This window comes from Vespa mandarinia, chromosome 15, assembly GCF_050613455.1.
Source record: "Vespa mandarinia isolate Hongniang chromosome 15, ASM5061345v1, whole genome shotgun sequence".
NCBI lineage: Eukaryota > Metazoa > Arthropoda > Insecta > Hymenoptera > Vespidae > Vespa > Vespa mandarinia.
Genome location: NC_140824.1, coordinates 4,416,012 through 4,441,172, shown reverse-complemented (window position 1 = coordinate 4,441,172; position 25,161 = coordinate 4,416,012). Strand labels below are relative to the sequence as shown.

At 26.8% G+C, this 25,161-nt stretch overlaps 5 protein-coding genes across 14 annotated transcripts; 2 read left to right on the top strand and 3 right to left on the bottom strand.

Moving 5' to 3' along the window:
• Positions 1 to 1,148: 1,148 nt before the first annotated feature.
• Nup160 (nuclear pore complex protein Nup160) lies at positions 1,149 to 6,971 on the top strand. Its single transcript, XM_035884732.2, has 13 exons — positions 1,149 to 1,523; positions 1,793 to 2,106; positions 2,197 to 2,308; positions 2,418 to 2,944; positions 3,041 to 3,844; positions 3,923 to 4,356; positions 4,434 to 4,655; positions 4,741 to 5,423; positions 5,549 to 5,893; positions 6,041 to 6,223; positions 6,308 to 6,474; positions 6,567 to 6,800; positions 6,871 to 6,971. The coding sequence occupies exons 1-13, from the start codon at positions 1,439 to 1,441 to the stop codon at positions 6,967 to 6,969; spliced, it is 4,209 nt and encodes a 1,402-aa protein (XP_035740625.1). The 5' UTR covers positions 1,149 to 1,438; the 3' UTR covers positions 6,970 to 6,971.
• LOC118449768 (uncharacterized) lies at positions 6,928 to 9,060 on the bottom strand. 3 transcript variants are annotated; one of them, XM_035884741.2, is made up of 5 exons: positions 8,803 to 9,060; positions 8,692 to 8,707; positions 7,636 to 7,770; positions 7,386 to 7,474; positions 6,928 to 7,293 (listed from the first exon to the last, which is right to left on the bottom strand). In XM_035884741.2, exons 2-5 carry the CDS (start codon positions 8,705 to 8,707, stop codon positions 7,180 to 7,182), a joined length of 354 nt encoding a protein of 117 aa, XP_035740634.1. In that variant the 5' UTR covers positions 8,803 to 9,060; the 3' UTR covers positions 6,928 to 7,179. The 3 variants fall into 3 exon arrangements, with proteins under 3 accessions (XP_035740634.1, XP_035740633.1, XP_035740632.1); XM_035884740.2 differs by having other exon boundaries at positions 8,792 to 8,929; XM_035884739.2 differs by having other exon boundaries at positions 8,692 to 8,832.
• LOC118449763 (calcineurin-binding protein cabin-1) lies at positions 8,811 to 23,215 on the top strand. Of its 4 annotated transcripts, none has more exons than XM_035884730.2 (21): positions 8,811 to 8,946; positions 9,258 to 9,464; positions 9,896 to 11,475; positions 11,557 to 11,721; positions 11,796 to 11,984; positions 12,059 to 12,202; positions 12,331 to 12,511; positions 12,592 to 12,716; positions 12,803 to 12,995; positions 13,106 to 13,259; positions 13,370 to 13,517; positions 13,601 to 14,368; positions 14,480 to 14,864; positions 14,948 to 15,859; positions 15,952 to 16,228; positions 16,303 to 16,556; positions 18,283 to 18,446; positions 18,604 to 18,874; positions 19,115 to 19,243; positions 19,320 to 19,461; positions 23,039 to 23,215. In XM_035884730.2, the coding sequence occupies exons 2-21, from the start codon at positions 9,381 to 9,383 to the stop codon at positions 23,077 to 23,079; spliced, it is 6,306 nt and encodes a 2,101-aa protein (XP_035740623.2). In that variant the 5' UTR covers positions 8,811 to 8,946; positions 9,258 to 9,380; the 3' UTR covers positions 23,080 to 23,215. The 4 variants fall into 4 exon arrangements, with proteins under 4 accessions (XP_035740623.2, XP_035740621.2, XP_035740618.2 ...); XM_035884728.2 differs by lacking the exon at positions 23,039 to 23,215 and adding an exon at positions 19,882 to 21,579; XM_035884725.2 differs by lacking the exon at positions 23,039 to 23,215 and having other exon boundaries at positions 19,320 to 21,577.
• On the bottom strand, positions 16,640 to 18,754 carry LOC118449766 (nucleoside hydrolase). Of its 3 annotated transcripts, none has more exons than XM_035884734.2 (6): positions 18,615 to 18,754; positions 17,959 to 18,039; positions 17,661 to 17,865; positions 17,410 to 17,581; positions 17,046 to 17,302; positions 16,640 to 16,966 (listed from the first exon to the last, which is right to left on the bottom strand). In XM_035884734.2, the coding sequence occupies exons 2-6, from the start codon at positions 18,018 to 18,020 to the stop codon at positions 16,655 to 16,657; spliced, it is 1,008 nt and encodes a 335-aa protein (XP_035740627.1). In that variant the 5' UTR covers positions 18,021 to 18,039; positions 18,615 to 18,754; the 3' UTR covers positions 16,640 to 16,654. The 3 variants fall into 3 exon arrangements, with proteins under 3 accessions (XP_035740627.1, XP_035740626.1, XP_085517841.1); XM_035884733.2 differs by lacking the exon at positions 18,615 to 18,754 and adding an exon at positions 18,174 to 18,190; XM_085661715.1 differs by having other exon boundaries at positions 17,661 to 18,039; positions 18,615 to 18,683.
• On the bottom strand, positions 22,524 to 25,150 carry LOC118449767 (uncharacterized). Of its 3 annotated transcripts, none has more exons than XM_035884735.2 (5): positions 24,783 to 25,150; positions 23,439 to 23,658; positions 23,283 to 23,370; positions 22,953 to 23,183; positions 22,524 to 22,886 (listed from the first exon to the last, which is right to left on the bottom strand). In XM_035884735.2, exons 2-5 carry the CDS (start codon positions 23,651 to 23,653, stop codon positions 22,773 to 22,775), a joined length of 648 nt encoding a protein of 215 aa, XP_035740628.2. In that variant the 5' UTR covers positions 23,654 to 23,658; positions 24,783 to 25,150; the 3' UTR covers positions 22,524 to 22,772. The 3 variants fall into 3 exon arrangements, with proteins under 3 accessions (XP_035740628.2, XP_035740631.2, XP_035740630.2); XM_035884738.2 differs by lacking the exon at positions 24,783 to 25,150 and adding an exon at positions 24,158 to 24,261; XM_035884737.2 differs by lacking the exon at positions 24,783 to 25,150 and adding an exon at positions 23,937 to 24,058.
• Between the last annotated feature and the right edge of the window lie 11 nt (positions 25,151 to 25,161).

Sequence of the window (25,161 nt, the reverse complement as noted above, 5' to 3'; positions counted from 1 at the left end):
TTATATTACTTCGCGAATTTGGATTTAAAAGTAGAATCAACGTTATTATAACACACACGTAAGTGTCGCGAACGCTATTACTAGCCTTAAAGAGTGCGCTTTGATTGTTCTAAATTCGAAAAGCACAAATTCAAATGTGCTTAATAATCGGTTATGTCTCAAGCAGACGGTGTAAATGGTGGAGCTATCTGTAAGAGGGGTCCATGTAGCTAAGTCTACATATCTCCTGTTAGTTAAGAAGCCATTGCTCCCGAAGCGGAAAGATATCGTGAATCGGTATTACATTTTAGATTAAAGTAGAGTCACCGTCAGTCCGTGGGTCTCTACATGCAACAATTTTCACGTAGTGAGACCTCGGTCGGTATTACTTGCAAAGTCTAATTGTAAATTTTTTAACACAAGTATTACCGAGCGTATGGCTGCATATTTTAAGACTTTTCCATTATTTGTTCAATCTAATTTTGATGAAACACTAAAGTACTAACATTTACATTGCCAATAATACTTCTACAACCAAATAAATGAGATATAGTTAAATTCAAAGATAATTTCTTTAAATTTTACTTATGACAAGTTGACATTCCATTCCCCTTATGCTTTTGTAGTTCATACTTTATCCGTATTTGTTGCTGAAGTCACACACGCTTTGAGCGAAAGATAAAGAACAGCTTTAATCCCTTAACGTAGTTTTTTTTGAAAAAAACCGGCCAAAAGAAATCAATTTTTTTTTATGTAAAGAAACATGATTTAGAATATTGTCTTGGCAAGAAAATTAAAAAAATATAAAAATAATCAAAATTTTTATTTTAATTTTGGATTTTGATCCACATTGCAGAAAAGAGCCGAATATTGCAATGTTACACGTACATCGACTTTTTTATCTTTCTTTTTGAATTACTATTTCTGAAAAAACATATTTTTTTGCTTTCACATTGTTATTTTCAATTCTCGATTATAATCGAGTGTAAAAAATTATAGCAGCATAAAATACAAAGCCGCTCGAATTATCTCGAGTGTGCACATTTTATCCTGTTTAGCGCGCTCGAATTAACTCGAGCGTACAAGTTAAGGGGTTAAATCGAAATTAATTGACAAAAACGTCCCTTAATGTTATTTTTAGAATACTTTTTAAACCAAGGCTGCATAAAATAATAGATCTATATAAAAAATTGAGAAAAATTGCATATATTACAAATTTGAACAAAATTAATTAGAAAATTTTTACATGGCGCATCCACATGTCTATACTCATTTTACTGTCAAATACAAACAATAGAAAGATAAACCAATCCTCTTATATTCTGAGGAATGAAATTATTTGTGTATTAACCTTAAATTTTACTAGAAAATACCGCGTTCGATACCCGCTAAAATTTGTGTGAATGTTGTGATGTGAATAAAAAAATAAAGATTTTTGTTGTGCGTTTAAAATTAAAATATGGTAGAATATTCTTTAGGATATCGAGAAGTTGTTCCAGATCAAACTTTACCTACAAAATGGAAAGAAATTATTTTAAATACGGGTGAGCTTACATAACCTTGCTTAATAGCTCAATTAAAGTAATGTATATTTATAAAAATTAAATATAAAAATTAATACAAATACTAAAACGATAATTTCAAATTTACAATACTTTTATTTACATATGATTATAATATTTCATAAACAATTGTTCTAAGAATTTTTTACGAGTTCATTTAACCACAATATTTCATGCCTACCCGGCATCATATATACACGAGAATAGATAAATTTCTTGAATGAAATAATATAAGTAATATTTTTTTTTAGGTGGAAGTCAAAGTACTCTACAAGATATAAAAGTACCAGAAAGAGCCGGTGGTTATTCTTATAAAGATGATTCTAAATATTTTACACGTAATCGTTTTATTTATTGGAGAATATCCCATGATGTACTTGAATTAGTTGAACAAAGTTTAGATATCAATCTTGTTAAAAACAGAGTAAGATATAAATTCACGGGCACTCCACTTCTAGATGGTATCTCCATCCATGAGACAGTAAATTCTGTTATTATATTGGTAGTAACAGTTTCTAGTGTACATAAACTTACATTTTCACATCCAGATAAAATTCATAAGCAGGTAAAAGTTTAATCACCAAAATTTAAGAATAGATGGTTTATATTTGATTATATAATTTATTTATAGTCAACAATGAATTCTGTTTTATAGGAACAAGAACATCATGCAGATATTAATGTTCAGTCAATATTTAGTGAAGCTTCTGCACAAAATGCGCGTGATCCACATACATTTCATATCATTACTAGTGCTGGAAATACAAGTAAATTGAAATTTTTATTATTAAAGTTCTTATAATCCTCTTTAATCAATATTAATTTATATAAATATATTTTTATACAATGAATATATTTTTATTTATATTTATACAGATGCTCCAGTGTCACATGCAGCAACATCTTGGTTAACATTACAAGATGAAGCATTATTTGCTCTTGCTTATAACTCGGGAACTATATTACTTTTAAGACTGGACGTAGTTACAGGTCTTGTACATTCAAATGATTTAAAACAAGATTCCATAGTGCCAAGATTTCTGAGTGGTATAGCTACTGCTTTCAGAGGTCGTAATTCTGAAGCTCATGTTGCTATCTCACTTGTTATACATTCTTATGGCAATGATACATATTTATTTGCTTTATGCCGAGAAGGCAATATACGCATGTGGTCTTGTAACAAAAATCAATGTATAGCAGTAACTAATACTGCAATTGATAATCGTATTGCTTCTCAAGGAATTCAAGGTCATATGTTAAGAAAAAGTTTGAATTCTAATAATGAATTATATTTAGGAACTTTTTTAAAGTTTGGAACAAGTTGTGAATTTAGTATTCTCAAACCTATTCAGGAAAATGGTATATTTAAATTTATCAGACTGTGTACTTTGTTCGCACCAGATGTATGTATTATTGTCAATATTTGTTGTTTATAATAAGTTCATAATTAAGACAGTTTTTATATATATAAATATATATATATATTTTTTTATTTGCAGCAACATCTTGTAGATTTTTCATTTACTAATACACATTTGTGGGCTGTATGGAGAACAAAAGATATGGATAGTGTTGCAGTAACTCATGCTCATTTACCAGTAAATGGAATGCATATCAATTCTGAGTGGGAAACAGTAATCTTGGAACAATCACCAGATAGAGACTATATAGTAAGCGATCCTGGCACAGATCCTAGACAAGCCTACATTAGTTACATTTTTCATCCAGGACAATTTTCTTTAACGGATATTACCAAAGCACTTAGTATTTATAGAAAATCAAATCTCATTGCTGATATGAGATTATCACCGGCAGTGTTAAAAGAACGAGTTTGTGTGGCAGTACAAGCAGAAATACAAGCTGAAGTTATGGATTATGAATTGATGGATGAAGATTATTTGGAGATTGCTAATCGTTGTTGGTCTAAATTTTATTCATGTGTTATTCAATATCATGCAAATGGAACAAGACCAGTAGGTTTACTATTGCTACCAAATGTTTTTGGTGTAGTTCTATTAAAAAAGTCGTCATTTTCATTGCTAAGACCAATGGAAGCATTAGAGCATTTGATGCTTTGTAATGACAAGTCATACACATCCCGCTTTAAAACAACACCAGTTTTATCACAAGATGAGGACATATGTCAAGATCTAATTACTTTAATGACAAGTTTAGTAATGTTGGAAGAACAATTATCTGAAGAGCTTAAGACTGGAATAGAAAGAGAATTGTACCATTTAAAAAGTCCAGATCTTATTATTGATGATATGATATCAAAATTAATGTTAGAACCAGAAGATCCTGTAAGTATATTGTTACACTTTATAATTTTTAATATGTCTTTTTTAACTGTTTGTAATATTTTTTTATTATTTTACCAGTTGTCTAACTACGATTTCCAATCGGAACTTTATCGTAAATTGGCAAATGTAAAAGATATTTCTAGTGCAATGGCTATGTTGTTGGAGGCATTGACATATGATCTAGGACAACCAAATAAATTACAACTCGAAAATAATGGTCCTAATGCTTCTAAAATTTTATTGAATGTCAATCATTTATTTGGAAGTCAACTGGGTATTTCTGCAATATCAGAGAGTATTGCCCAAATTACACTTCTTAGATTTTCCATTTGTAGAAGCTTATTAATTTTACAACAATTTGTACTACTTCGACCCGAGTTATTCGATTCAAGATCATTGCATTCCATTAAATCATCTCTAGCACCAAGAACAGTTGTACTTATGCAAGCTTATTATGTCGTCGTTTGGATATGTGAATGCACTGCTATGTATTCACCTGCGCAATCATTACTGTAAGTATATAATCAGTTTAAAATTCTTGAATATACTATTTTTTTATGATTTTTAAATTAATTAAGAAATATTTTAGTGAATCTAGCTCTCAACGTTTATCAATATTATCTCTTGCGGATTCAAAAACAAATACTGGACAGAGACAACTTCGATCTTTGTCTCTATTAGAATTATTTATATGTAGTATTGGTGCACAACATGCACACACTTTAATGGCTAATGCAAATATGGATCCTTCTACTTTAATACCATGGCATTATGGCATGTTGACACATATTACTCTTATAGCACAACTTATGTATCCTTTTTATGTTCATATTGTTTTTATATTATGTTAATTTTTTGTAATTTATCAATCATGTTTTCTTAACTTTTTTGCTTAGATGGCCAATATCGGGAAATTTTATTTTTCCTGAATGGTTACTTTCTAGTTGTCAGTTTTTATTAGTTCAAGAATATGTTAGACTTCTCAATACATGGTGCGAATGGAATAGTGCATCTAGGAAATTTATATTAGCAGTTGCTTTGCTTGAAATGGGAGAGTCACAAAAAGCTTGTGATCATTTTTTACGAGCTTCAGGAGGAATTTTAACAGATTCTTTCTTAGCTGATATTTTGTTAAGCTCTAACATAACTTCAGAAAATAATGCTTTAACTCAATACTACCTTAAAGTTATTAAATTATTTGAAGAACATAATGCAGCAGATTGTATAATTGAACTCACTGAAACAGCCATTTCAGTAGCTGATAAAGATGATCATAATTTACCAACTCTCCATTCTATATTATTTATACAACATCTTAATTTGGGTCATCATATCGAAGCTTATCATTGTTTAAATTCAAATCCTGATGCGGCGCGAAGAGTTGATTGTTTGAGACAATTGATCATAACTCTATTTGAAAGAAAAAAATTAATTGATTTAGTATCATTTCCATATGTTGATATGTATGAAGATTTAGAAAGAATAGTAGAAGGTAGAGCTAGAAGTGTTGATTTAATGGAAAATAATTATTATAATTTTTTATATAGTTTTCATGTAAATAAAGGGAATATGAGGAAAGGTAATTTTTATTTTATAATACATATATCAAAATGATATGATTAGGTAATTCAACTTATGGCAAATATGTTTATAAGTATAATATACGTTATTTATTAGTTTATTAATATAAACTTATTTTTACAGCTGCATCTGTGATGTATGAGCAAGCAATGCGTTTAAGTCAAGAGTCTCATTCTGCACCAATCATATCGAGACAAGCACAATGTTTATTAGCATGTATTAATGCTTTACATTTGGTGAATGAAAAATATAGATGGATTGTTAGACCTGTAATTGAAGAAAGCTTCCTGGATGAACCAAACCCACAAAAGAAAAGAGATATAGATGGTACAGAGATACTACATTATAAGATAAAAAAACAGGTAGAAGTTTTGGAGTTGGCTGATATAAAAAAGGAATATTATATAGTAGACGCAAAATTGAAATTATCTAAAATGAAATCAGAAACACATATTGTTGCGCATGCAAGTAAGATTACTTTTTATTCATATTAAATGAAATCTATAATTTTTTGTACAAAAAAAATTAATAATTTCTATAAACTTCATTTTTTATTTTATCTTTTTATTATTAAACTCATATAATTTTTTACAAAACAATTATTAAAATATGTAGGTCCATCTGAACTTAATGTTATTTTATCAAGTATTGGTTTATATACAACCGCTTTACACTTGTGTGATGTTTTCAACCTACCTAAAAATTCTATATTTGAAAGTTTAACATCTCAGTGCATAAGATTAAGTCAACATGAAGATCCAAAAGCTTGGGACTGGCTTGTACAAAATGATATATTTGGTAAATGCTGAAGTTGATATAATTCTTGATATATATATATAACGTTAGAATTACATTTCTTTCTAATGATTATATTGTTTGCAGATATGGGAGTAACTAATTCTAATATTGTAAATACTACATGGAGCTTGCTAAAATATCTTTTAGAAAAACATGAAAAGGATAAAAGTACTGATCTTCACAAATCAATTTCTCGAAAATTACTTCAAGATGGAGCATTTTTACCAGAGTGGTTATTAATGTCATACAAAGTATTTATTAATAATTAATAGTATTAATATTTTTTTAAATATATAATGTATTATTAGAGAGTAATATTAACAATAATTTGACTTTATTATAGAAAAGAAATTCTGCTGAATTACTTCGACTGATGTTAAATACAGGTCGTGTATTGGAAGCAAGTCAACTTGCAATAGATTATATAAACGCAGTATTGGGTAGTGGAAAAGAATATTTTGGATTGGAAACTTCATTATTAGCTACTGCTCCACCAGTTTGGTTACCGTTTAATACATTGGAAGTTCTATTATTTGAACTCAGACATGCAAGCGAAGAAGATCTAATTTATGTTGAGGTATATTCATTTTCTTTAAAAATTTATTAATGTGTGATTCTACTAATATTTATTTTTTTAAAAATTATAGAGTTATCAAACATTACAAAAAACATTGGATAACTACATACAAACATTAAACCGTGTTTCAGAAGATATGATACGTATCAAAATGTTTAATAAATGTTAACAGTAAGTAATTAATTTTTCTTGCATACATGACATTTACATGACATTTACAATCAATTTTATATAATATCTAGATTCAAATATTTTATTACATTTTAAAAAGAGAACAGATCCAATTGTTATTATATGAAATTTCTAAATATCTCTTTACATCAGTCTTTATCTCTACCAAAAAAAAATTTATTTGATAATATGAAGCGACAAAAATATGTCAAGAATACATTGGTGTATGATTAAGTGATACTAGTGTCACAAATATAAGAATAATTCCAAGAATCCCAGCAACAATTGCAGCAACAATATGTGGACATCTTTTAAATAGTACCTATAATAAAGATTCATTTATTTAATATGTAATTACAAAGATGATTTAGTATTAATTATTCTATTAATACAAAAAAAAATCACAAATTTTACCATTAATATAACTACTACAACAAGTACAAAAATTGAACCAAATGACAATAAAAAAGATGATGTCCAATAATGTCGCTGTATTTCGGCATCTGTAGAATATTAAAATATATAAAAGATATATTATAAATATAAGTAATAGTAATATATAATAAAAAGAAAAGTATAAGAAACTATAAATTTAGAAGTCAAAATTGTATATATTGAATTTCTATATTTATATATTTATAAACAGATATATAAAGTATTTTACCATTGCGCCAATGTGTTTTGTATAAGTAATAAGTGGGTACATCGGATCTTTTTCTAATATTTGCGGTTTTTATAATTTCAGAAGAAAGCAAGCTTTGATTATCTACAGACTGTTCTTCATCTATGGTCCAGTTTCCTGTCATGTATATATTGTTGATATCAATGTCTTATCACTGATATTATACAATAGATATAATACGAATTTATTAAAAAACTATTATTACATTTTCTAACCTCTTGTATGTTTCTACTTTATGACAACAACAATATACTTTCATTAAATTTATCCTTATGTTATCAATTTGTATTTATACATATAAATGATTATCTTCGTTGTTAGTCATTATTTTATCTTTATTTTAATATCAATCTTTTTATATACGTATTATCAATATAGTTAATGAATAATTTAATTCACATTCTTAACATTTTAATTTCATAATAATAATTTAAAATACTTTTTAACGTACTTAAGAATATAATCATTTTTATAATCTAACATTATTTTTCAATAGAAAATACAAATTTTTAAAACCATTTTAATTCATAAAATTGAAACTGTGTATAATTCGCGCCGATAACAATGGCCAATCCTCATCCAGAAGTACAAACATTTTTACAACGGAAGTCAGTACACACTTATTTTTAAATTTACGCGTACATATACATATATTTTTTATTTCTGTCTTATTTTTTCATCTATAAAATATTAAAATTCGTTTTTAAGAAATATCTAAGAATTTCAATACGCGTATTAATGTATACATGTGTTATTGATATTAAATAAAAATGATCAAAAAAATCAAATTATTTTTAAACATTTCAATCTATTAATATAATCATTTCTCAAGATATGATCATAAATAATTATAAATAACTAAAATTAATAAAAAATATAATTAACTGCAATGTATAAATATAAAGAAACGATATATATATTTAAACTATTTAAAATAATTAAAACTATTTAAGAAGATTTAACTGAATAATTTAACTCTATTTCTAATCAATCGTGATTTTTATTATACAGATATACAGATATATTTAGAATACTTACCCCAAAACATAAACATCTTTGTATAAAAAATGAAATGAAACTATTATTAATTATTTCTTAATCACATATGATATTATTTAAAATGTTGCTTTCTTCATACCAACTGCTTACTTGTGTTACTTCATAATATATTTGGAATCCATTGTCCAATCCTTAATAATACATATACATGCTTTTACTTTTCCTATCTTCTGCTGGAGAAAAGATAAACAAGTTGGAAGTTCGATAAATGTTCTAAGATAGGGAAAAATCACAGTATGTATTTATGTATATATAACAGATGCTTTAATTGTATTGTATGTCGAAGTATTTGAAACGAAAATCTTGTAAACACGGACTCGGTTATCAATTTATACGATATGGAATCACAATAATTAATAATAATATTTCGTGATGGTTATAAATAAAAATTACTAAAAAATACTATGTGTGCGTATGTGACACAATATATATATTTATATATATATATATATATATTTTTCTTAAATAAAAAATGTTATATATTTGTGATCTAAAAGAAAATACAAATTATCTTGATGAGATTTATTCACAAAATTATCTTTTAGTTTGTCCAGATAAGATAACCTTCAAACGATCATACGGTATAGTAATATGGAGTCGACGAAAAAAACCGGCTGATTTGTTGATGTTTCATACGATTAATTGTGGTCCCCGAAGAAAAGGCGAAAATGATGAAAATATCGGCACTTAACGAAGAATCAAGCGAGGAAAGTGAAGAAGAAGATGTGCCTACAATTACAAAAGAAGCTCAAGTAGATTTTTTTCATTTTAATTACTTTTAGCGCAAAACATAACCTTCCAAAACTATTTGTATCTTTCACAGATGCTATATCAATTTGTGATTATCTATCTTTTATTTAATTAACATAATATGTTATTATCCTCTATGTTTTTTTTTACTATTAAATGAAGGATTCTATCCCAATTGTCTGTTACTCATTATAAATAGGAGAAAACTTTATCCAGCTTGTGACAGTCATTACCCATGTGTCATCTGAATAATTTACATTATCGTTTTTATATTTTATATTTTACAAAACCTTAATATTTAATTGTCCCTTTGTATGTTTAATTATATTTCATTAGAAGAACCTGAAATAATAATCTAATTATCTTACTTGAAAGGATAATTTAGTTATCAATAGTTAAACATATATACATTCATATATTTTATTTGTTTCAGGAACAAATAGCACTTACCGAGTACAATAAAGCCTTAGAACTATTAAAAGAAAATAAACATAAGGAAGCTTTGAATATTTTTAAGGAGCTTTTAGAAACTGAATTGCTGGATGAAGTTGAAAAACCTGAAATATCCGATGGCAGGTCAAGGCCTATGTTGTCATTAAAATATTCGTGTTATAAAAATATTGGAGCTATCGAAGCAGTATGGGGAAATTATGGAGCTGCCATAGAAAATTATTGGGAAGCAGCTAATTTAGATGATTCCGATGTAATATTATGGTATAGAATGGGTACCATGGCTATGAAAATGTCTAATTTAGAATTAGCTTGTGCATCTTTCAAACAAGGACTGAAATGTAATTCAAACCATTGGCCATGTTTGGATAACATTATAACTGCCCTATATGCTATACCAGACTACATGAATTGTCTTTTATATATTTCTGTAGCATTAGAAAGAGATCCAAATTACATTAAAGGCTTAGCTTTTCGAGATAAAATTTTCAAAGCTATTCCATGTTTAGAAGAATGTTATAAATTGTATAACAGTGACTGGAGGTTAGACCCACCGCTGTATACAGAGTACAATCATATAATAGGAGATAAATTACTAGCAGAAGCAGAAGAAGTGGCAGAGAAATGGGCAGAAGTATGCAAATCAGAGTTTATTCCGAAACCTGTGCCAGAATTAACATTAAGGAAACCTATAACTAATTATACATGGCTTGATATTGGAGAAAGTTTATTAGATATGCACAGATACATTACTGAAAGTGATTTAAGCTTTGTAAGTCGAATTAAATTAATAGTTAATATGTCTAATATCGACGCCATAGATAAAGATGATGAGTGTGATGTCCAAGAAACTAATATAGATATAGACGTGCAAGAATCACAATCTCCAGATTTAAATGGCACAACAAATGACATAGATAAAGATATAAAGATTGACAAAGAAGAAATAATAAATCACACATTTGAAGGATCTGAAATTAATAGAAGATTTAATGATGTATTAAATACAGCAATGGATGTGGAAATAGAAGAAGACAAGAAATCATGTTCGACGGATATACAAATAATAGAAGATGAAGATCCTTTAAGAATTTCAGATTTAGATGTTCTAAATGAAGTGTTACAATTTGAAGATCCAAACCAAGCAAAAAATACAGAATTAGATGAGCAAATTATGTCCGAAACTGAAGGTAATAGTGAAAAACCCCAAGTAGAAAAATCAAAGGCTGATGCATATAGTACTGATAATGGAATAATTAATGAAAAGTCTAGTGATAGAGAAAGTGACAAGTCAAATGATAAAATCTATGAGAAACCTGCTGAAAATCTAGCAGAAATACCTAAGATAGATGAGAAATCTAATGAAAAAACAGAAGGAAAAGACGAAGTTCAAAAAGTAAAAAAAAGACGTAGAAGTGCTCTGTGTTTTTTACAACAATGGGCTTGGAGTTGTAGCAGCATGAGACGATCGGCGCGAGTACGTAGTTCAAATCGAAGAGAAGCTGAAAGAGATGACGTTCAATTAGAAGAAACACTCAGAAGAATATTTCCAAGCACGTTATTGTAAAGTCTTTAAATATATTTTCCATTTTATAAAAAATTAATGATTTTTTTCAACTTACAGTTTCTATTACTTCTTTTTAGATCAGACACAGTAAAATTAACAAAAGATGATCCTACAAAAGGTATAGATGATACTATGGATACGATGGATGTATATCAATTATTTGTAAATCAAGAAAACAATACTGCTCCGGCAGAAGGAATAAAGAGTTCTGATAGTTCTAAATCACCAAGTCCTGATACAAGGTAATTTTTTATTTATTCATCACCAAATAATATTTTAAAAATATTTCCATATTTTCATTAATTTATTATTTTAGTCAACAAACAAAATATTTTGGAACAGAATTAGAAAATGTCGATGTGGGTGCATTTATTAATGAATATAGTAGCAAGAACAATTTAATGGTAATCATAGCAAAATTCACAGAATTTATATGTACAAAATGGACTCAAGAATGGCCAAAAGGATTGTCAGAAATTTATTTGGAAGCTTATTCATTTACAAGGTATACAAAAAATGTTTTAACTAATATTAAAAAATATATATACAACATCAGAATTATTATTTTTGTTCTTTTAGAGAGCATATTCCACATCCATCACCATTTGATGAAAATATAGACGATAATATTTTAAAATTAGATGCTGAAATGACATTGTTATTTGGAGAACTTCATACGGATAAATGGTTAGATAATAAGCCTGACCTTATAGCATCATCAAGGTAAAAAATTTCAACTTTTATTAATGATACATATATATCATTAATAAATAAATATATATATATATATATATATATGTTTATTTTTTTACTATAATGTGCTCCTAGCTTACATTGTAATATTATTATAGTTTAGACAAATTAGGTACTGGTATGCCTTCAGAAGAATTAGGTCATATAATATTTACTAGTATTCGAGGAGATCTTTTACATCAAGAAAATATTTTCATTTTATTAAGAGTTCTATGGCTAAAAGCTACTATCTTCTTATGTCAAGGTGACACGGATATTGTTATCGAAACCTTAGAGTTGGTAAGAAATTTAATAAATATATATAAAATTTACATAGACATTATTAATTTTTCTATTACATAATTTTTTACATATTGTAGTTGCTACATCAATTAAGAGAATTGGAAGGTCAAAATCACAATATTTGCCTTATATTACCAAATTGTAAATGTAATTCCCAAATCAATCTTAAAATAGTTGAAAAAAAACTGAAATCTATACAGAGGTATTTACAAAATTTATTTTACATTATTAATTGTCAACAATTAGATTATAGAATTTCTAATATATTATTATATACTTTTATAATAGGAGTCAAAAACTTGGTGAAATACAACATTTATATGATGAAAAAAAATATGCGGAATTGTCTTGTGTTTTACAAGATACATTCAAATTTGCAAGACAGAAACATAAATTACTATCTGCCAATCAAAATATAATTGAAAGAGATAAACAATTAGCTATCTTATTAGATAGTTTATGGCAACTTCAACATTATGAGGTCATATTATTAGATAAATAACTTTTTGTATATATATATACTAATGATATATACATAATTTTTTTTATAATTAACAATAATTTATCATAGTCATATTAATGATATTTTAGGAATGTTACGTATGGGCAGAAGCTTGTCTAAACGAATCATGGCAAAATTATTTGAATGCTTGCGAAGATCCTGAGCAAAAAAAATGGACACGTTCTGTCGTAAATTGTCTTGAAAAGCTTGAAGCTTGTACAAAGGAGATAAGTGTATTTGTTGGTAATAAAATATTTTATCTTAATTAATCTTATAAACTATAAATTATTATATATAACATTTCGCTTATTTTAAATATAAAAATATTAACCTATGATAATTTTTAATTTCAGTAAAGTATTTACCGGAATCTTGCCTTTCAAGGTTAGTGCAAAATTTAGTTCATATAGTATGTCATCAATTGGATATACCAGAAAATGCATTAGAGATGCCACTTGAAACAGTTTTACCCTGGATTCTATTACATTATATTTTGCAATAGTAAGTTCTATGCTTAAAATATTATTGATTATTATCTATAAATACATTCTTTATAGAAAAATATAAAAATATTTATTTTACAGTGAAGAAGATAAAGAGAGAGCAAAGTCTGAATCATCCTATAAAAACAAAGCGCATAATTCACATAATTCTGAATCAGATGATGAAGATGATGGTATTCCACCTTCCATAATGATTTTATTTATTGCTCACGATTTTATAGGCAAACACTCATGGTGTTGTTTTCATGATGCAAAGCTTTTATTCTTTACAATGAATCTGATCATACCAAAATTGGAAACTCCACAATTTTCTACTATAAAAAACAAACTTACAAAATATTTAGAACAAATTTTTTATTGTTTATACGGTCACCCAAATAGATTAAATAAGTCAAAACCTAAACATCTCGAAGAGCATGGAGCACCTCAAATGGAATTAACATGGGAAGGAGCACAATTATTATTCGATTTTTATAAACCGAAACAAATGCCGATACTAGAATCTCCTAGACTTGCTGCTATAAGTTTAGATACAGAACTCTTATTTAAAAAAATACTTAGATTAGTTCCAGAAGAAAGTGATCCGAACCAAATAATTGAAGAAATGAAAGATTATATAATGGGTGAAAAAGAAAAGATGCCATGTGTTAAAAAGCCATTACCACATTCTATATCATCTATTTATTACTTATTAGGTGATTTCTATTTTAAAAATAACAAATGGACACTCGCTGCACGATATTACTTACTAGATTTATGTCTTCGCCCATCCGGATTAAATTCCTGGGCAGGTTTAGCCATGTCAACAGGAACTATAATAGACATTTGGTTAACTAACTATAGACTTATGTAAGTTCAATTATAATTACAATTATAATAGAAGTTGGCTTAAAAGAGTATATGGTTATTATTATATTATTATGCATACATAAATGGATCTATTTTTGATTTATTATTTAGAAGCGAAGATAAGTTATTAATGAAAGCCAAAATAGCTCAATCCAGTTATCGACACGCTACCGAATTAGCACCTAATCATGTAATAATCTGGACTGAATATGGAAGTTTTGTTTATATGGTTCATTCATTTTGTTCACGTTTGTTAAAACAAGAGACTGATACTTTAAGTATGGAAAAATTTGAAGTATTAGAAAATAGAAAAGAGGAAATGTTAGAAATAGCAGAACAATGTTTTCAATCATCTAATCGATTATTTATGGCATGTCATGGAATTGACAACATTAATAAAATTCAGGATGAAAGATGGTTATGTCAATATATGCTCGGTAAAATTGCAGAGAAGAAAAATGAAGATCCACCTATATTTCTAAGTTGTTATGCACAGGTCAGTTTATATTTATCAATATATTTTATAATTTTTTCTTTTTTTTCTTTTAACATTCAACATATATTTTTACTTAATTTTAGGCTAGTAAATTACTATATGAAAATAATGCAGAGTATCCTCGTAGAATTAGTCATAAAAATCCACAATATCTTTCTATTGAAGCATTAGAAGTGCATTATCGAATTCATGCAAGTATATTAAAATATCTTGAACAACATGAAGGTAAACCTTTAAAGAAATCATTAGGTCAATTGTTTCAATGGCATCTTAAAAACTGTTCCGAAGGACCTTTTATGAAGTTTCAATCAAAACTATGCGAAAAAAAGAAAGAGAATGATTCAGATGCTGATACAAAAAATGTTGGAAAAGATCTTGATAATTTATCAGAAACATATAAAAATGTTGTGAATATTAATCAACGTTCCTACAGTATTGAAGAAATTGAAATTATAGATAGAAATATACAAGATAAAAGTCTTGATGGCAATCGAACTACCGAAACATTAAAATCAGAAAATCGTAAAAGATCTTTAGATAATCAATCTAATGATAATACAAAACGATTAAAATTGGGGAATATTTCTCATCTTCAATTGATGCAAGATGTTGTAGCTTTAATAGATGATCTAATCACAAAAGTTTGTGACATGGTATTGCAAAAGGAAAAGGTATCAGATGATATTATGGTATTATCAAGTGATGAAAGCAATGAAACTAAATATCAAAAGAAAAGGGGGGAATCAGTAAAAAATATTGACACTAATAAAATACAATTAAAAATAGAAAAAAATAAGAAAAATATATTAGATGTGTCTAAAGCAAACAACATATTTGATTCTTGTGAAAAAAGTGAAAATGTGCAAGATTTAATGGATGCTCTTATGAAGCAAGCAATGGAAATGAGCCAGGAAACACAACAATCTCTACCTGATGATGATGATACAAGAAAGTTTGAAGGAAAATGGCTCCAAAATGAAGATTTGCAAACTACTGTAAGTTATTATTATTATTATTAAGATTTGTTTTACTGAATTATAATTAACTTTTTAATTATAATGATCGAGATAAATTTATTTTATTTTAGGATAAGGAAACAAAAGATAAACTAGGAGACAAGAAGAAAATGCATACATCTGCTCCTAAACAAGAAGTTACTTTAAGTAGAAGAGGTTCTCAAGAAAGTACTACAACAACACAAACAACAACAACGACAGAAACAAATAATTCTAGTTCGAGTAGTAGTGATGAATCAAGTAGTAGTGAAGATAGTTCTGAAAGTGATAGTTCAAGTGACAGTGATAGTGATTCTGTTGAAAGTGATATTGAGAAGAAAAAGAGAGATAGTGATATCATAGAAAAAGGTAAAATTATTTAAAATAAAAAATTTCCCATAGTATTCTTAACTAATAATGTCATATTTTAATATGAATTACAGAAGAATATATGACTGATGAAGAAGTAGCAACTTTAATCGCATATTGCTTGGCAGGATTGGAACAGTGCATATTAAGGTTTAATGAACATCATAAATCTTTTTATCGACTTGCTCATTTTTTCTTTAACAATAGAACAGCTAAAGATACTACTAAATGTAAAGATTTATTATTGGGTACATACAATTGTCAATTTTATCCTGGACAAAGCTTTCAAGGACTTTTTGCGGATAGGAAGAGTACCAATTTCTTTAGTGTAAGTTTGTTTACATTTTTATTTACATTTTAAATAGCATACAGATAAGTTTAGAAATATTATAATACATATTTAGTTATGTTAGATATCATCATTAATTATTGAAAATAATGAAGTAATTTATCTTTCAACATTACCATATCGTATTCCTGAATTATTTTGGCATTCTTTATTCTATCAGTAGATTCTGCATAATCTACAAGAATAGAACCTCGTCCAGTTCCATCAATTACAGGATATATATTTTTTAGAGTTGATTTTAATATAAAAGCAGGCCATATCACAGTAGCAACAGCAATTGTATCTATTGGGCACCATTCAACCGTAGAATTTAGCGCAATTCTTTCTGCTTTATTTAAAAAGTCTACCATAGTAGAATTCAATTTACCAAAAACATTGTAACGCCATTCCTATAAAATCATGGCAAACATAATTATTTATGAAATTACATTATAATTTAAGTTCATAGAATTTAAGTTCAATTCCTACCAGTGATATTTTATACGAAAGACATACATCCCAAGGAATAAGTATAACTGGTGTTTTTGTTATAGAATTTAGTGATATAAAATTACTTTCTGGATCGGTTCCGAAATTAAATTCTACATTAGGTTTAAAATTACCAATTCCTGCTACACTTCCACCCATTATAAATATATTTTTAACATAGTCTTGCAAATTCGGTTCTAAAATAATAGCTGTAGCTATATTAGTCAAAGGACCTAAGCATATTATCGTAATTTCATCTAAAAAAAAAAAGAAAACAATTTTTAAGTTCATTAAAATTGAAAATAATAAAATACAAATGCTTAGCCATTTTTTATTTGTCTTATTTTCTTTTAAATAAATTTACCTGGATATTGTTTTACCATATCTATTATTACCATAGAAGCATGCTTAGTTCTGTTTATTTTACCAGTAATATTTTTGTCAAATTCAAAATCTCCCAAACCATCTTTACCAAAATAATTTGATGCAGTAAAATTATATATTAGTGATTTTTTACTACCACTGTAGACAGGTATCTAAAAGAATAAGTTGATATTAAATTATTTTCCCGTAACACAAACATTTTTAGAGTTTTAATAACTAAGTTATACTTACATCACTTCTATCAGCTATTTCTAAAATCTTAAGAACATTCTTTTCTACGTTTTCTAAATATGTATTACCGTATGTACATGTTATTGCTAAAACTTTAAAGTCTTCAGAACTAGATTTCTCATATGCAAGTGCTAATAATATTGCTAATGCATCATCACTACCTGGATCCGTATCTATTATAACACTATTACGTGCAGTCACACGTCTTCGTATAACATTTTTTATGATTAAATATAAAAAGTGATATTCAATATAATTAATATCCAAATTCATTTATGTATTTAATAATAGTTTTTACCTAACATCAAATGCCAATTTACAATATAGGATTATTATAAAGGTTATGTAATAGATCTTCATTATTAATCCTGAACAATACCTGAAATAATATTTTATATATAAATTGTAAATAAGTCAGAGTAAAATTGGATTTTACGTTAATATTTTCAATATTTTGTTGTATTACATTATACATAATATATAAGTAATATATATTATACAATTTATATTTACATTACTTGTCTACACTTTTTACGTATTCTACGTAAGAATACGTAACAATTTCTATATATTCTATTTTTGTCAACAAGTACTTTTAAATTTTATGTACTATATATTTTAGGGTGTATGGCATATACCAAATCGTGAAATTGATAGACCAGGAAGTTTTGCATCACATATGTCAAGATGTGTAACATTACTTATGCAAGTATTAAAAGAAACAAATGATAGTCGAATGTTAATGCAACTGTGTGTACAACTTGCAAAGATACCAGATTCTGACAAGTAAGATTTATTTTAGATAGTAACCATTAGAATATATTACTATACATTACGTAATAATTTAAATGATTTTTATTACCTTAAAAAATTTAAAGAAAATAAATTTTATGTATAATGTTTAACTATTATGAAATATATTACATAAATATAATTTACGTAGGAAATACTTACGTGATTCTGAAAGAGAGCAATTATCTCGTCAAGCGTTAACTCTCTGTTTACAATCTTTGAGGAGTAGAGTGCATACTATGGGATCACCTAGTACAATAGATAGTGTACATCTTATAAGAACAGATTCGAGAACTCAAGTTTTATTGGATGTATATAAAATATATCAACAAATTCAAAAACATTTTCAAAATAAAGAACCAACTGTACAGGCATTTGCTTCGTTATTAATTGATACTTATAAGATCTACATTGGCAATAAAGTAAGTAAAACGGTCGATATTTTAAGTATTCATTCTTATCAAATACTTAAAGATAATATCTATTTCAAGGTAAAAAAATTTAATGTGCCGAGATAAAAGGATTGTTCATAAAATTAAATTGTAACACATATTAAGAAATATTATATAATGTGTGATTATATATAATTTTTTGAAGAAAAAAGAAAAATTTATATATCTTTTATAAGAAATAATTATTAATTGAAATGTTATTGTTTTTAGAATTTAGATGGAAACATTTTGGAAATGGCTATTAAATGTTGCCAGCGACAAATATTAGCAAATAAAATAGCTGCAACGAATAATGCAGGAAGTAACAATTCGCAAACTTCAGTTACTTCTTCAAGCCCGGTAATCTTTATAATTTTTATGTTAATTAATTATATTGTACAAATGTAGAATTTATATGTTATTATTATTTTTATAGGCAACTACATCTCAAACACAAATTAATTCAACATCACCTCAAGCATCCCAAAATCGTAAGCCCTACAGGAACTTAACATCAACAGGTAGACCAAGGGGAAGGCCACCCAATGTTAACAAATACTTACAAGCAATGCAACAAGGTGGTAATATTATGAATCAATTTAATTCTAAGAATACTTTTGCTAATTATATAGGTACACCAGGGAATCGTGCACTAATGAATCCCTATTTTATGAATCCACTGATTGATCCAAATATGTTATCAGCAATGCTTGCTAGTAGTTTAGGTGGTAATATGATGGATCCTCTATCAGCCATGTCTTATTTAAATCAAGTAGGAAATTATCAAGACATTCTTAGACAATATCAAACAAACCTTTCATCGTTATCTAATTTAACCAGCAGTTTAAATAGTACTACTGCTACTGTACCCAGCATTAGTAATATACAAACAATGAGTACATCCAGTTCTAATACAAGTACACCCAGTAGTATAACTAATCTTAATAGTATAAACACATTAACAGTACAGCAATTATTGAATTTAAGTAATTCTACAGTTCAAAATACGCGATCAACACCAACGTATCATCAAGCAACGACTAAAACTACTACAACTACATCAGTAACTAAAGATAGGCCTAACATATCTATAACTCCAGTAAGTACGTCATTACCTCAAAAAAGCAAACCTAGTAGGCCAAGTCCACAAACTGATGCATTACCTGTTCATATTCCTAAATCTCTTCAAATTTCACAAGCTTCTAAAACTATTTCTCATCCTTCGACAACACAGGTTTCACTTCTTAAACCGTCTATTATTCAGCAAGTTAAAACAAGTCCACCAAAACAAATGACTGCACCCCAAATTCGAGTTTCCAAATCATTAACTGAGCCTCAACCTGCACATAATTCTTCGTTATCGCATGCACCTTTAAAAAATAATAGTCCATCAAATTCAAATGTAGTACCACAAGTAGCACATGCATCAATAAGTCAATCTTTAAATTTAAAACCATCATTACCAATGAATTTACCTACATCTCGATCAGGAACTTCATTGCAACATAAATTATTATCGAAAAAAAATTCACAAAGACCATATCATCATACATATGTGCAAGGTTCTTTACGAAAACAAAAGCTAATTAATAAAAATCTACCGATTATGTCAAGTAATTTTCCCAACTTAGTAAATAATATGACAGGAAATTCATCATTAGGACAAACATCTTATATACCTACTGAACTAAGTGGAATATCTGTAAGTCCAGTAGCACAATCTGGAATAAAAGGATCAAATGCAAAAGTCAGTAATTACAAAAGACCTTCAACAAAACCAAAATCTGTTATAATGGATGTACAAAACCCATTATCAAATTCATTTCCACAAACAACCTCTGCAGAAGCACTTTCTATGTTATCTCAATTACAGCAACATTCACATTTAGAAATAATACCTCAACAAAAAAGTCAAATAAAGACAAATGTAGATTTTTCAAAAAATCTTTCTTCGTCAGTAAGTGTTGTTCCACAAAAAGTTTCTGAAACTTTAAGGCAACCAAATTCAGATTGTATGACATTATATGATCTACCAAGAGGAAAATCTGGTAAAAAAGTTGATAAATCTGCAAATGATAGTGTAGAGATCATTACATTGGATGATTAAAAATCTCAAGAAGTAAAAATAATATTATTCTCAACAGCTTTATCATAATGTAATAAATTTTTCCATTCGTCTTTTGTTACCTCTATGTACATGTTGCATAAATTATACGATTAAGTATAAAAATAATTAGCACAACTATCAAATAAGATTAGTATCTATTTAATAAAATTCGATTACTTTTTAATCCTTCATTAACAAAATAAAAATTATATATTACAATCAAATGGATGATTGTTATGTAAAGACTGAATAAGCGTAATAGATTATATAAGAGTATCATTTTTAAGGTAATCCAGATTAGATTGGGATCCATAAATTATTTACTAATCTTATAAGTCATTAAAATGTTATAACATGTACAAACACGAAAAAATCTTTACAGAATATATAACTCAAAATTTTCTTCACATTGCTAATGAAGGATTCAAAAGTATTATACAAACCTTTGTGAATAAATATATTTATAAAATTCATATCTTTATTAATTGTTTATTTTCATACGAATGTACATACCATAAATGCAAAAACGTCATCAAAATGTATTAGAAAGAGTTCATTCATATTTGTTAAAAATTCATATTTATGTCAGTATTCTATGTGAACTATACTATTGAAATTTATACGCTTATGTATAATCTTCTTATGTATATGAATAAGATATATATATATATATATATTTATTATTATACATATTTATTTCCGAGTTATTTTTTATCCCATAAATTTTTAATGAGACTGAATAGTTTTTTATAGCAGTAATAAAGTAAAATTTTTATTATATATTAAAAGAAATATTAAAAATTTGTTTTAAGTTTAATTTTTCCAGTAGATGATAGATAGGTCGATTTAGCAAAATAAACGTTTAAAATATTTATAAAAAAAAAATACTGTTAAGGGATATCTTAAATTAGAAGAACTAATCACTTATTAATATTTTATAATTGGTTATTATTATAGCAATAACTTGAGCATCATTTACATTTAAAAATTTTTTTATCTTATTTTAGTTATAAATCACGTTTATAAGAAATTAAAACATCCAGCATAATTTCTATTAACATTAATTTAAAATGGCATAGTTCAATTTTTAGAATCAGTACAATCATTTATTGTAAACATTTATTATAATAATAGATTAGGAATTAAATTATAACAGAATCACTTTAATTATATATTAATTATTTATATAATATCAGTTTTGTTTACTATATTAAATAATATATACATAAATATCAAGTTTTTATATATTTTTATAAATTACATCATACTATAAATAAAATTATAAATCAAATCATAAACATATAATCTTTCTTAGATTATTATTTCAAGCTAATGCTTACATTAGAAGCATTCACAGATGTGCTTGAACAATATATGTTCTTTGTACTTTCTATAGCTCAAGGATATCAAATTATAAGTAAAAAATTAACTAGATTGATATAGAAAATAAAATAATACTTTGTCTAGCAATTAATCAAATTAATTCAGTACATTCTTATATAATATTAATAAATATAATGAGAAGTTTCAGAGCAACATAATAAAAATAAGAAAATTAAAAACTTGATTTCGTTTAAATAAAATCTTTTCCGTGTACTTTAATATCATGAGAGAAATATTATTTACAGATATATGTTAATATTAATAAAAGTTAAACTTTTAGATTTTTTTTCTAAGATATTTTTTTCATCTTAAATTAGATTGAAAATATACCTGGACCATAAAATGTTCATAACATTGAACTTTGGCATACTCAACATATTTTCTGATTTCTGTAGAAGTTTAAGATAACAATTCTATTTCAGCTTGTATATTTTCTCGTGCCTGTGCTTCGAATTTTTCTCGAAACTCTTTTGTTGCAAAAATATTCGGAATTTGTACAAAATTTTGTAACACCTATATGAAGTATAATAGGATTTATACCAGAATAAAATGCTGTAATGATTTAACAAAATACTATACCTTTAATCGCAAAGCAGTGTACATAGGTTCACTCAAAAAAGCATATTCTCCACGAATTTTTCCACTATACTCTGCATAATTTTCAGGCGGAGAGCCTAAAACAGCCATATCTAAATCTAGAAAGTAATGAGCATCTTCACTACCAAATGCACCTCCAACTTTATGAGCTTCCGTACTATGCGTGGCAACAACCTTAAGTAAAGCGCATGTTTCTTCTCTTAATTCTGAATCCTAAAAGAAATATATAGATATGTGATCTGTACTTAATCATTTGTTTCTCTCTGTAAAATAAAATAAAATAATTAAATGTATATATATATTCTTTCTTACCATGGTAATACCGGCTTCTTCAGCAAATGCATTGAAATGTTCTAAATTCTTAATTTCTTCATCTATGACTTTTGGATCATACTCAAAGCTGGAATAAAAACAATCTATTGTATACAACAGAAACATTAATTGCTTCTCTTCGCTTATAGATCTTACTTTTGAAAAAACAATGCAAGAAGTAAAGCTTGCGGATTCTTCAAATTATTTTTTATCTCATGATAATGACTCAACTTCTCGCAAAGCATATCTAAGTTATGATAAGTTCTTTTCTCTACCGAATAAGCTTCTTTTAATTTATCAAACCACATGTTAGAAGCATCATTATCTAATGCCTCAGTTGCTTCTTTCCAACTATCTTCAATTGATGCCATTGTTTCTATAAAAAATAAAAACTTATGATCAATAATGTGACCTATATTTAATTATCTCAATAATACTCTTATGTTAGTCTTTAATAGAATACAAATATTTATATTAAAATAAGATTCTTGAAATTGTTTGCTTATTTATAATGTATCAATATCATGGTTTTTTGATAGATATCTATCTAAGATACAGAGAATAAAATATTATTGTACTTTTTTACGAATTATTACATAGAATCAAAACAAAAGTTAATCTCGATTGGGTTTCCATAAAAAATAAATTACGTACACTTAACACTTATTAAACAGTCAGCATTTAATAGACTCAAGTCATTTAATTAATTATTTATTTAGATTAAAATAATGTTAAGAGCATATCGCTGATAGCGCGAATGTCAAACTTGACTGAATCTGACTCAAGTCATAAAAGATCACATTTACCATCTTTGACAATAGATTATATAATAAATACATGTATGTTTGTAATTCAAAAAAAAGCGTATAACTTACACAAATATTATTTAATAGATGATTCTATTATTTATATAAAAAACAAAAATTTCTCTTTCGCAGATTGCAAATCAGCCTGTACTGTTCACTAACAAGAAATCAAATAAATGCAAGAATCAGATAAATCAATTTTAAAATTAATATTATTATTTGATGCTTTTATATAAAAAAAAAGAAGAAGAAAAAAGCAATTAAATTTTTGTTGTATTTTTCCAATGAAATAAAAATAAATAAATAAATTGAATTAATATAATACGTATATCATACACGGAAGTACGAAGTGTTTATGAGATAAAAATTTCACGTTTATCTATTCTCAATTAATTTTTCTCAAATTGAATCGAAAATATTTAATTTACTTGTACGTATACATTAAAAACATAATTACATTGATATTTTTTACTTTTTTCTTACATCTTATACATATATATTTTGTACTATCAATTATGATTTTTGTTCATTTGAGAACACAATAAAAAAGCTATCAAGTCAAGATTTATTTATTATAAAAATGATTTGTTCATATAATTGTCATCGATGTGTATAAAAATTTTTATATTATTTGGATTATTGATTTTTTGTTATTAATCTTCGGAAATATGCGTACAAGGGTCTTTATACATACATGTACAGAATGTAGCCAACATCAGGGGCACACCTAAACTTAGTTATTTGCTCGATCGATAGATGTCGTTTTCGACATTTGAAATGTAGCTGCTATATCACGTGCACTTCTGACGCCATACACCACGTAGCGCACCAATCATGATGACTAACCGAAGCGCCATCTCCGAAAACAGCAATTAGTTTTTCGCAAAGAGTAATGTGTATTTCTGTTACATACTCAACTGCAATCTATACGATTAATATTAAAGCGATTATTTAACTATTAACTAAATTACTAATTGAGTCTATTAATATATTATAATGTAAATATAGTATTAGCAGTTACCTGTAACATAATTATTTATATAAACGTGAAGAAACTTCCTATAGAAATTTAT